Source organism: Lucilia cuprina, chromosome 5, assembly GCF_022045245.1.
Source record: "Lucilia cuprina isolate Lc7/37 chromosome 5, ASM2204524v1, whole genome shotgun sequence".
Classification (NCBI taxonomy): domain Eukaryota; kingdom Metazoa; phylum Arthropoda; class Insecta; order Diptera; family Calliphoridae; genus Lucilia; species Lucilia cuprina.
The window spans coordinates 43,285,079-43,297,118 of NC_060953.1; the positions used below are offsets into that span (position 1 = coordinate 43,285,079).

A 12,040-nucleotide genomic window follows, 5' to 3' on the forward strand; every position below is an offset into this window, starting at 1 on the left:
AAAAAATAAATTAATTATTTGTTCTTTTGTTTATTATTTTTTTCAAAATTTGAAGAAATTTGTTTAATATTTATAGAGTCCCTGATTTGTTTAAAATTTATTTCAAGTTATTTAAAGAAGAGTGTCATTTAATATTGAAATCTAGTTTTGTTTTCCCTTTGGGGAAAAATATGCTTTGCATGTTAAATTAATGTAATTATTAGTCATAACTTTTATGAATGTTGTATATTATTTGTGTTTTGTGTCTAACGTCCAAAGGCAATTTCATACAATGTTTAAAATTTATAAACTTTTAAAGTTAATGTGATAGTTTACAATAACACCCAGCTATTGTTACAAATGTTTAATAAACCTATTTTACATAAAAACAATAATTTATCATAATTTCTTGTTGGTAAACAAATCCATTGATTAATATTTAAATTATTTAATAATTTAAATAAACAATAAAAAAACTGAATAAAGAAGTAACAACCTGTTTAGTAAAATCCCAAAGTACTACAGCTTGTGCGAAAATAAAACTCAACACCTAAACTATTGCTATAAAAACTAATGTTAATAAATATAGAATTGTCAAACATTTAAAGCTTTACTAAAAGAAAACACTTAACTATTTCACTAAAATTCTAACAAAATGTTCAAGTTGGTTAGTTTTCAGAAAACATTATTCAAATTTTAATAAAAATTAATAAAAAAACAAAATTATTACTTCTTTACTTTAACAGTACATCTTCGCTGCTCTCTTTGCCTTGGCTGCTGCTCGCCCTGGCTATTTGGCTTCTTCTCCAGCAGTTTTGTCTTCCCCTCACGGTCACTATGTACATTCTAGCCACTACTCGGTACCTGTTGTGAGGACTATCGTTACCCCTATAGTTCATACTTCAGTTGTTAAGACTGTTGTACCAGTAGTACATACCCCAGTTGTTAAGACTGTGGTTCATGCTGCTCCAGTTGTTCATGCTTCTCCCTTGTACCATTCTGCTCCCGTAGTCGCCAGTTATGCTCCCGCTTATGGTGTATGGAAAAAATAGACTTAAGAATTTTTCTAAAAGAATTGATACAAAAGGAACTGATTGTTAAATTAAGAAGAATAAAAAATAAATATTTAATAAATACAACAATAAAATATTACAAAAAATAGATCAGTTAATTTTTTTTATATACTTTAAAATACCAAGTCCATCATATTTGGTAGGTCCAATCCTTTATTTATTTCTATTCATATAGACACTTCAGGTGCAAAGTTTGTTCGTTTGTATGTGAATAACTAACTAACTAACTAGCTAACTAACTGACTAACTAGCTAACTAACTGAGTGACTAACTAACTAACTAACGAACTAACTAACTAACGAATTAACTAACTAACTAACTAACGAACTAACTAACGAACGAACTAACTAACTAACTAACTAACTAACTAACTAACTAACTAACTAACTAACTAACTAACTAACTATCTAACTAAATAACTAAATAACTAACTAACTAACTAACTAACTAACTAACTAACTAACTAACTAACTAACTAACTATAGATAAATAGATAAATAGATAAATAGATAAATAGATAGATAGATAGATAGATAGATAGATAGATAGATAGATAGATAGATAGATAGATAGATAGATAGATAGATAGACAGATAGTTAGTGAGTTATTTAGTTAGCTAGTTTGTTAGTTAGTTAGTTAGTTAATTAGTTAGTTAGTTATTTAGTTAGCTAGTTTGTTAGTTAGTTAGTTAATTAGTTAGTTAGTTAGTTACTTAGTTAGTTAGTTAGTTAGTTAGTTAGTTAGTTAGTTAGTTAGTTATTTAGTTATTTAGTTAGATAGTTAGTTAGTTAGTTAGTTAATTAGTTAATTAGTTAGTTAGTTAGTTAGTTAGTTAGTTAGTTAGTTAGTTAGTTAGTTAGTTAGTTAGTTAGTTAGTGAGTTAGTTAGTTAGTTATTTAGTTATTTAGTTAGATAGTTAGTTAGTTAGTTAGTTAGTTAGTTAGTTAGTTAGTTAGTTAGTTAGTTAGTTAGTTAGTTCGTTCGTTAGTTAGTTCGTTAGTTAGTTAGTTAGTTAATTCGTTAGTTAGTTAGTTCGTTAGTTAGTTAGTTAGTCACTCAGTTAGTTAGCTAGTTAGTCAGTTAGTTAGCTAGTTAGTTAGTTAGTTATTCACATACAAACGAACAAACTTTGCACCTGAAGTGTCTATATGAATAGAAATAAATAAAGGATTGGACCTACCAAATATGATGGACTTGGTATTTTAAAGTATATAAAAAAAATTAACTGATCTATTTTTTGTAATATTTTATTGTTGTATTTATTAAATATTTATTTTTTATTCTTCTTAATTTAACAATCAGTTCCTTTTGTATCAATTCTTTTAGAAAAATTCTTAAGTCTATTTTTTCCATACACCATAAGCGGGAGCATAACTGGCGACTACGGGAGCAGAATGGTACAAGGGAGAAGCATGAACAACTGGAGCAGCATGAACCACAGTCTTAACAACTGGGGTATGTACTACTGGTACAACAGTCTTAACAACTGAAGTATGAACTATAGGGGTAACGATAGTCCTCACAACAGGTACCGAGTAGTGGCTAGAATGTACATAGTGACCGTGAGGGGAAGACAAAACTGCTGGAGAAGAAGCCAAATAGCCAGGGCGAGCAGCAGCCAAGGCAAAGAGAGCAGCGAAGATGTACTGTTAAAGTAAAGAAGTAATAATTTTGTTTTTTTATTAATTTTTATTAAAATTTGAATAATGTTTTCTGAAAACTAACCAACTTGAACATTTTGTTAGAATTTTAGTGAAATAGTTAAGTGTTTTCTTTTAGTAAAGCTTTAAATGTTTGACAATTCTATATTTATTAACATTAGTTTTTATAGCAATAGTTTAGGTGTTGAGTTTTATTTTCGCACAAGCTGTAGTACTTTGGGATTTTACTAAACAGGTTGTTACTTCTTTATTCAGTTTTTTTATTGTTTATTTAAATTATTAAATAATTTAAATATTAATCAATGGATTTGTTTACCAACAAGAAATTATGATAAATTATTGTTTTTATGTAAAATAGGTTTATTAAACATTTGTAACAATAGCTGGGTGTTATTGTAAACTATCACATTAACTTTAAAAGTTTATAAATTTTAAACATTGTATGAAATTGCCTTTGGACGTTAGACACAAAACACAAATAATATACAACATTCATAAAAGTTATGACTAATAATTACATTAATTTAACATGCAAAGCATATATTTTCCCCAAAGGGAAAACAAAACTAGATTTCAATATTAAATGACACTCTTCTTTAAATAACTTGAAATAAATTTTAAACAAATCAGGGACTCTATAAATATTAAACAAATTTCTTCAAATTTTGAAAAAAATAATAAACAAAAGAACAAATAATTAATTTATTTTTTATACTGATTCTGTAATTCCGTTGTAACAAATTGAAATATTGACCATAGACCCACAAAGTTATATATTTTATGGGTCTTCCTTTTATTCTAAGACGATCTACCCATGTCTATTTCTTATAGGTAAGGTTTGCAACCACCCCCCCTAAAAACAGGGTTAACAGTCATAACTATTTTAAAAATGCGAGTATAGCGAAGAAATTCAACAAAATTTCATAAGTCAAATTCTCTCTACCAATTGCCTATTTCTATCTATCTATCTATCTATCTATCTATCTATCTATCTATCTATCTATCTATCTATCTATCTATCTATATATCTATCTATCTATCTATCTATCTATCTATCTATCTATCTATCTATCTATCTATCTATCTATCTATCTATCTATCTATCTATCTATCTATCTATCTATCTAACTAACTAAATAACTAACGAACTAACGAACTAACTAACTAACTAGCTAACTAACTATCAAACTAATTAACTACATAACCAAGTAACTAGCTAACAAACCAACTAACTTAAAGCACCTAGGACACTATTGGTCCTCTATTCCTTTTCTTTGTATTCTTTCCTAAGTTATATAGATAGGGTTTGTGAAGAATGTTATTTCCGAAATAATATCACTCCCAAGATATTTGGATATAACTTCAATGAAGACCTAACAGTGGCAATGAAGACCTAACAAGCCCTTAATTCGAAATCCACTTAGAATACGTACCCTTATTGTAACCTCAGACTTGCTCATTTCGTAGAGATTTATCATGTTGCTCTCATTAAAGTCACTCCATATGATCATTGTGGTTTTACCCACCGTTTGATTATTCCAAGAGTCATTATGTTATTCTCTCATCTATAGCTTTAATTCAATCTTCTAACTAAAACATTCGCCCCTGTCGTTGCCGACTACTTCCGATAGGCTTGGTACATATACGATGTAAACCTTAACCTCTGGAAGAGTATTCAGTTATACCAGTTTAGAGTGTATCAACGAGCATTTGCTCTTCACCAAGACATTCTATTTAGGATCGTAATCGAAATGACAATAATGCGTTGTTGCAATAACAACGATGCGTAGTTGCAATGAGAACAATGCGTTGTTACAAAGACAATTATTTGATGTCAAAATGGTAAATGGGTGTTCTTTAAATCTTATGCACATCCCTTGTCGGTGATGGCTTGTGATATCTTCGTTGTTGAACTAGTTTGTCTTACCGCTGGCACTTAATCCAATAAAATGGCAAATCTAAAAATACGTTTTTACTTATATGATTAAATGTTATGCAGACGAAATTGCCATTGTTGATAAAAATAAATAATGTAGAAAGTGTTTATGAAAATGCAGTAGTATTGCTGAACTCTTCAAAGTCCAAATGATCGTCGGCGATCATTGGTATGACCTTAAATTATTTATTTAGTATGAAGATAACTTTTTCAAGCTAAGTCTGATGCTTTTTTCAAATTTGTCAAAGAAGTTTGTGTTCTATTCTATCTATTATGATCTAAACAAAAGAGTTTTTTGTATTTTTGTACAAAATGAAAATGTTTACAAACTCAACAATAATATATGACCTTAAATCAAATTGATTTTATTGTTGCAAAACTGTCAATATTAAATTAATAATTTAATGCTAACTATAAAAGCTAAAGATGTTTATGCTGAAGATATCAAACATTTGAAGCAATTCAACTAAAAAACATTAATACGTTTTAATCTAAAACTAAAAATCTTAAACAAAATGTTCAAATTCGTAAGTTTTTAATAGTTTTTATTTAAGTTTTTTTTTTTAAATATAATTTTTTTTTTAAAGGTTGTCTTGGTCTTTGCTGCTCTCTTCGCCATTGCTGCTGCTCGCCCTGGTCATTTGGCCTCTTCACCAGTTGTTTTGTCCGGACATTCTCAGTATGTCCAACACTACTCAGCTCCACTGGTAAAAACTGTTGTAGCCCCTGTTGTTCACGCTGCTCCTGTAGTTCACACCCAAGTAGTTAAGAGTGTTGTTCACTCTGCTCCTTTGGTACAATCTGCTACTTTAGTGCACTCCGCTCCCTTGGTTCACTCTGCTCCCGTGGTTCACTCAGCTCCTTTAGTGCACTCCGCTCCTTTGGTTTACTCTGCTCCTTTGGTACACTCTGCTCCTTTGGTGCACTCAGCTCCCTTGGTACAATCTCATTCCTTGTACCACTCCTACGGCGCTGTTCCAGTAAAGAGCTACGCTCCTGCTTATGCTCCATTCAAAAACTAATTTTTTTCACGAATACATATCTTAAAATAAACTGGTTGTTAATTAATATATAATTTAGTAAATAAATCTGTTATTTGTTAATAAAATTTTTATAAAAAAGTTTCTTGCTTTTTGTGAATTAACATTTTCTGCAAAAATTTTATATTATGACATTTTGATAATATGATAATAAAAATTAGACTTAAGGCTGGAATAAACAGACTAGACTAAGTCTAAACTATAGGCTAGACTATAGGCCAGACTATAGACTAGACTATAGACTAGACTATAGACTAGACTATAGACTAGACTATAGACTAGACTATAGACTAGACTATAGACTAGACTATAGACTAGACTATAGACTAGACTATAGACTAGACTATAGACTAGACTATAGACTAGACTATAGACTAGACTATAGACTAGACTATAGACTAGACTATAGACTAGACTATAGACTAGACTATAGATTAGACTTTAGACTAGGCTATAGATTTGACTCTAGACTAGACTATAGACTAAACTATAAAATAAACAATAGACTAGACTATAGACAAGACTATAGAATAGACTATAGACTAGACTATAGACTGGACTAGACTTTAGACTAGACTATAGAATAGTCTATAGACAAGACTATAGACTAGACTTTAGACTGCACTATAGACAAGAATATAGACAACATTATGGGCTAGACCAAAAACTATAGACTAGCTTAAACTATTGACTAGACTAGACTTGTGAATAGATTATAGACTAGAGATAGAATAGCTTATAGACTGCACTAGAATAGTCTATATCATTGTACTATAGACTAGAATATAGACAAGACTATAGAGTAGACTATGTATAGACAAGATTATAGATTACACTATAGACTAAAAAAAAGACTGCATTAAGGGCTAGACAAAAAATTGTAAACTGGGCTATATCATTATTTTAACATTATAAACTGCAGGTTATAATGGTGAAATTATAAGGCGTTGTCAAAAGTGAGCTTGCAACATTTTCTTAAAATTTAGACAAAATTACAGCCAGTTGTCATCGGAGTTATTTTGACAATGCAACAGTATATTGTTGGCATTTCAATTATGCTTTCTATCGTTTCTGCAATGAATCGTTCTGATTTCGAAAACGCAACGTTCTGTTTGACAACATGTCGTTGTCACTTTGTTAACACATTATTATAATTTTCTTCATTTGCTGACGAAGTGCATTTTATATTATTTGTGTTGTTGATTTGACAATTATTTGACAACGGATGTTAGTTTAAAATTATAAACACTTTGGTGTCAATTTGTTACAGTGTTTAAAAATGTCTTTTTTGCTCAGTGTATACTTTGATTTCTGAGTTATACATTTGTTAGACTTCTTAACTGTAGTAGATGTTGTAGGTTAATGTTCAACGAAAGACATTTAATTACAAAATTACAAATTACAATTACTTCTAAATATCTTCTTCATTGCATAGAATGACTTAGAAATAATATGTTATATAAGTACTTACATATTTTCTAACCTTGGCAGGTTGTTTTCAAGCTTTGTTTTTAAGACTAACGAACAAAACTTTGTTTCGAGAACTAATAGCAAACTCAGTGGACGTATCCTCAAATACAACTTTTTTCTCAAAAACAAAATTACTTACTCAACTCCCTATTTTCAGGCAATCGTAGTAAGTACTTACCTAACTCCACATTAAAATAATTGCTAAAATGCTATTATGTATGTAATTTTTAGCAGTTTTTGCTGGGTTACATATGCATGTACTTCTGCTACTATGTAAAGTTTTAACATGACTTTATGTTCTATACTTTAGAAAAGCGAAAGAAATCATTAGTTGATTGCTACAAACAACGTTTATTTATATTCTTTTCATTGTGATCTGCACAAAAGAGTTCTTCTATCAATTGACTAAAACAGAAGGACAAACATTTTTATAAAATATAATATAAATAAAAGTATATGACCTTAGAGACATCGATTTTATTGTTGCAAAATTTACAATATTAGATTTCTATTTTTTAAACTAACTATAAAAACTGAAGATGTTTTTGCAAATAATATCAAACACTTGAAGCAGTTCAACTAAAAAACATTAATATATTTTAATTTTATCTAAAAACACAAATTTTTAAAAAATCTTTAACAAAATGTTCAAATTCGTAAGTTGAGATTTTGAAAAAAGTTTAAAATTACTTAAACAACTTTTAAAATAATTATAATTTTTCTTCAAAAAGGTTGTCTTGGTCTTTGCTGCTCACTTTGCTATTGCTGCTGCCCGTCCTGGTTATTTGGCTTCTTCGCCAGTTGTTTTGTCTGGACACTCTCACTATGCACAACATGCTGTTAGTGCCCATTACTCAGCACCTGTGGTTAAAACTGTTGTAGCCCCTGTTGTCCATGCTGCTCCTGTAGTCCACACCCAAGTTGTTAAGAGCGTTGTCCACTCTGCTCCTTTGGTACATTCTGCTCCTTTAGTGCACTCCGCTCCCTTGGTTCATTCTGCTCCTTTACTGCACTCTGCTCCTTTAGTGCACTCTGCTCCTTTGGTACACTCTGCTCCCTTGGTACACTCTACTCCCTTGGTACACTCTGCTCATTTAGTTCACTCTGCTCCCTTGGTACAATCTCATTCCTTGTATCACTCCTACGGTGGTGTTCCAGTAAAGAGCTACGCTCCTGCTTATGTTCCATTCAAAAACTAAGTTTTTTATACAGTATTTTTAAAAACATATTAACTGATTGTTAAATTAAGAAATAGTTTTGTTAATAAAAATTTATAAAAAAAAATCAAAATAATGAATTTAATTTTGCAAAAACTACAACTTTTAGATATTTACGAACAAAAGTAAAAAATTGGTAAAAATCTAAATTTTTTACATTGAAAAGTAATGAGTTTAAAGCTAAAAAAAGAAGTTTTAAAATTATACGAGTGACATCAAATTGTTTAAAATTTTTCAATAACATCCGTTGTCAAAGTATGTACTCATAGTAGTTGAATCAACAATAAAAAAACAAGAATTATTAAATCAATAATAAAAATATAAAAAATACACGACGTTATCAAATCAACAAAACATAATAATGTGTTATAAAAGTAACAACACTATGTTGTCAAAGAGAACATTGTCAAAAATACAACTATTCGTTGTTGAAATGACAATAATATTAAATGTAAATGATGTGACAACACTACGTTGTTAAAGAGAACATTGTCGAAAATAGAACGATTTATTGTTGAAATGACAACGATTCATTGCCGAATTTACATGAAGCGTTATCGAAATGACAACGATGTTTTGTTGCAATACCAAGGACGAGTTGTCAAAATTACAACGGTAGTTAGTAAAATGATAACTTGATTCATTGTCAATGTAACAACGATGCATTGCGTAATCATAATGACAATGATGGGTTGTTGCAATGACATCAATGCGTTTACAAAATTATAACGGTAAAAAATGATAACTAGCTTTTAATTAGATTCGTTGTTTAAATGTTAACAAATATGGTGGGATCACTTTTACAACAAATTCTATCAATTTCGGTACTTTTCTACCGGCTTTTTTCCTCTGTGTACTTGCTATTTATTGTGTTCAGTAATTGGATGTTACTAGTCTTATTCATATAAGGTTTAAATCCAAATCTTATATAGAATAATCATTAATACATTTGTGTTAATGTTTGTAACGTACACGATTGGTAACATTTTGACAGCAAAGTGTTTATAATGTTTTAAAAACATATCTATGTACGTTGTTAAAATATGTACGGATAATTGTCAAATCAATAAATACACGACGTTAACGAATCGAAATATATATATGTGCTATCAAAGTGAGAACGCTTTATTGTCAAAAACAACATTGTTGAAAATAGAACGATTCGTTGTTGAAATGACAACGATACATTAGCGAAATTATATAAAGCGTTATCGAAATGACAATAATGTTTTGTTTCAACAACAACGACGCGTTGTCAAAATTACAACGATAGCTCTCAAATGGATAACTGGATGTTTTCTAAATGTTAACATACGTTGTAAACTCGCTTTTGACAACGTATTGTATCAAATTTCGGTACCGGTTTTTACCCTCTTTGTATATAAATATGGATTGTATTCCCTCCATTATATATACTGATTGGATTTCAATCATTTTGTAAAAATCGATTAAGATTTAGATTTTAAAGGTATTTAAAAGAAATTGTGCAATTTACAGTTCAAACACAAAGTCCACATACAACTGCGGGTTTCAGAATATGATTTGTGGGCTTAAACGAATTTCATACTGATCGGACATCATTTGACTCAAGCCCCATATAAAGCTTACTTTAAAAAATTTCTTGAATTCCTACAATTAACTTACAGACTCCAGTATCGTTTCGAAATTCAGAAGAAATTAGCATGGGGATCAGTCCATATATGCCGTCACATAAAGCTATGTTCAGAACATGTGTTATTATAAATATAGCTAATATTCACATCTGATGTAGAGTATCAAATAGCGTTTACATTAGAGATACAAGCCAACACAAAATGATCGGAGACGGCGCAACGATTTTCGGCCAGCGGCTTATTATATAAAATATCGGCGGCAGCTAAATTATCGGCTCAATTTAACGTTTTGTTCAAAAATTGATCTTAAAATCTCAATACAATAGTTTGTGAAATAGAAACATCTCTCTATGTCAGTTCTGAAGAAAATGGACATTATCACTACTTTAATATTAGTTCAGTATTGTGTGGTAACTCTTTTCAATTTACCATAAGTGGTAACTTCGTTCTAATAGGTTAAATTTTTCGCTGGAAAGCGTATTCGATTCCAAACTTTATCAGCGTCTACGTTTATGCCGCCTTAAGCTTTTGAGCCGAAAGCTTGTACCTCTAGTCCACAAACGACCAAATCTTCTTACTGGTTTAAATATAAGAAAAGCTTGTCATTCTATTGTCAATAAAAAGTTTTAATCTAAAGCCTTGAATATAAAAATTCTGCAAAAATTAAAATGATCAAAAATGATCATTTGACATGACCTTAAATATTTGAATTTGGTCAAAGATGCAAAATGTTTAAAGAAGTTAATGTTCTATATGCCTAAACATAAAATATACTTTCAATTTTTATTAGCAGCTCAAAAGTATTGTCTTTTATTCTTTGTTCATTGTGTGATCTCAAACAAAAGAGTTTCACAAAGTTCTTGACAAAAAAATAACCAAAATATGAAAACTAAACAAAAACCTAAAACAATAATAATTGACCTTAAATTTGTTAATATTGGATTAATAATTTTTTTAAATTAACTATAAAAACTGAAGATGTTTTCGTTAAAGATATCAAACACTTGAAGCAATTCAACTAAAAAACTTGACTAAAATTAACAATTTAAAAAAATAAATCTTTAACAAAATGTTCAAATTTGTAAGTTGTGATTTAGAAACTTTTGATTTTTTTTGGAAAAATTTTGAAAATAATTTACTTATTTTTTTTTTTTTTTTTTTTGTAAGATTGCTGTCTTTGCTGCTCTTTTCGCCATTGCTGCTGCCCGTCCTGGTTACTCACCTGTTGTCTTGTCCGGACACTCTCACTTAGTACAACCTGCTGTAAGTGCCCACTATGCGGCACCATTGGTTAAAACTCTTGTTGCTCCTGTAGTTCACAGTGCTCCAGTAGTTCATGCCCCAGTTGTCAAGAGCGTAGTCCACTCTACACACTTGGTACATTCAGCTCCTGTTGTTCACTCTGGTCCTTTGGTACACTCTGCTCCTTTGGTACACTCTGCTCCTTTGGTTCACTCTGCTCCTTTGGTGCACTCTGCCCCTTTGGTTCACTCTGCTCCTTTGGTACACTCTGCCCCCTTGGTTCACTCTGCTCCTTTGGTACACTCTGCTCCTTTGGTACACTCTACTCCCTTGGTCCACTCTCATTCCTTGTACCAATCCTACGGCGCTGTTCCAGTCAAGACCTATGCTCCTGCTTATGCTCCCTTCAAAAACTGAATTAGTTTTTTTAGATTAATTTTGTAATTTTGAATAATGAACTGATTGTTGTTGTTTTTTAGAAATAAGTTAGTAAATAAATGTGTTAAATTTTTTATTCAAAATTTATTAAAAATTCTTGATTTTTTATTTTAGAGAAATTTTGAAATTTCTATAAAAACTTTTATAGAAAACAAAGTTTTATTTTGGTGGAAAATGAATTTAAAAAATTTAAGTTTTAGTACAAAATCTTATTTTTGATGAAAACTTGTAATTTTGGTGAAATGTTTTATTTTTAGTTAAAAATTTTATTTCTAGAAAAAAAAAAATAATTTTATAGTGAAAAATTGTAAAAAATTTAATTTTTATTGAAACATCAGGTTATAAGTGAAAAATCATGTGTTTTAGTGAA

The 12,040-nt window shown here is 29.9% G+C and overlaps 3 protein-coding genes across 3 annotated transcripts in view; 2 read left to right on the top strand and 1 right to left on the bottom strand.

The window, feature by feature from the left end:
• LOC111681351 (histidine-rich protein PFHRP-II-like) overlaps window positions 1–11,649 on the top strand; it is a 64,853-nt gene extending 53,204 nt beyond the window's left edge. The window contains exons 3-5 of the mRNA XM_046952480.1: window positions 5,423–5,630; window positions 7,892–8,341; window positions 11,158–11,649. Coding sequence (XP_046808436.1) covers window positions 5,423–5,630; window positions 7,892–8,341; window positions 11,158–11,649 — 1,150 coding nt within the window. The remainder of the gene's footprint in view (window positions 1–5,422; window positions 5,631–7,891; window positions 8,342–11,157) is intronic.
• On the top strand, window positions 576–1,112 carry LOC111681330 (larval/pupal cuticle protein H1C-like). The gene is made up of 2 exons (XM_023443077.2): window positions 576–646; window positions 726–1,112. The coding sequence occupies exons 1-2, from the start codon at window positions 635–637 to the stop codon at window positions 1,029–1,031; spliced, it is 318 nt and encodes a 105-aa protein (XP_023298845.2). The 5' UTR covers window positions 576–634; the 3' UTR covers window positions 1,032–1,112.
• On the bottom strand, window positions 2,312–2,849 carry LOC124420074 (larval/pupal cuticle protein H1C-like). Its single transcript, XM_046951777.1, has 2 exons — window positions 2,779–2,849; window positions 2,312–2,699 (listed from the first exon to the last, which is right to left on the bottom strand). The coding sequence occupies exons 1-2, from the start codon at window positions 2,788–2,790 to the stop codon at window positions 2,394–2,396; spliced, it is 318 nt and encodes a 105-aa protein (XP_046807733.1). The 5' UTR covers window positions 2,791–2,849; the 3' UTR covers window positions 2,312–2,393.
• Window positions 11,650–12,040: the final 391 nt, after the last annotated feature.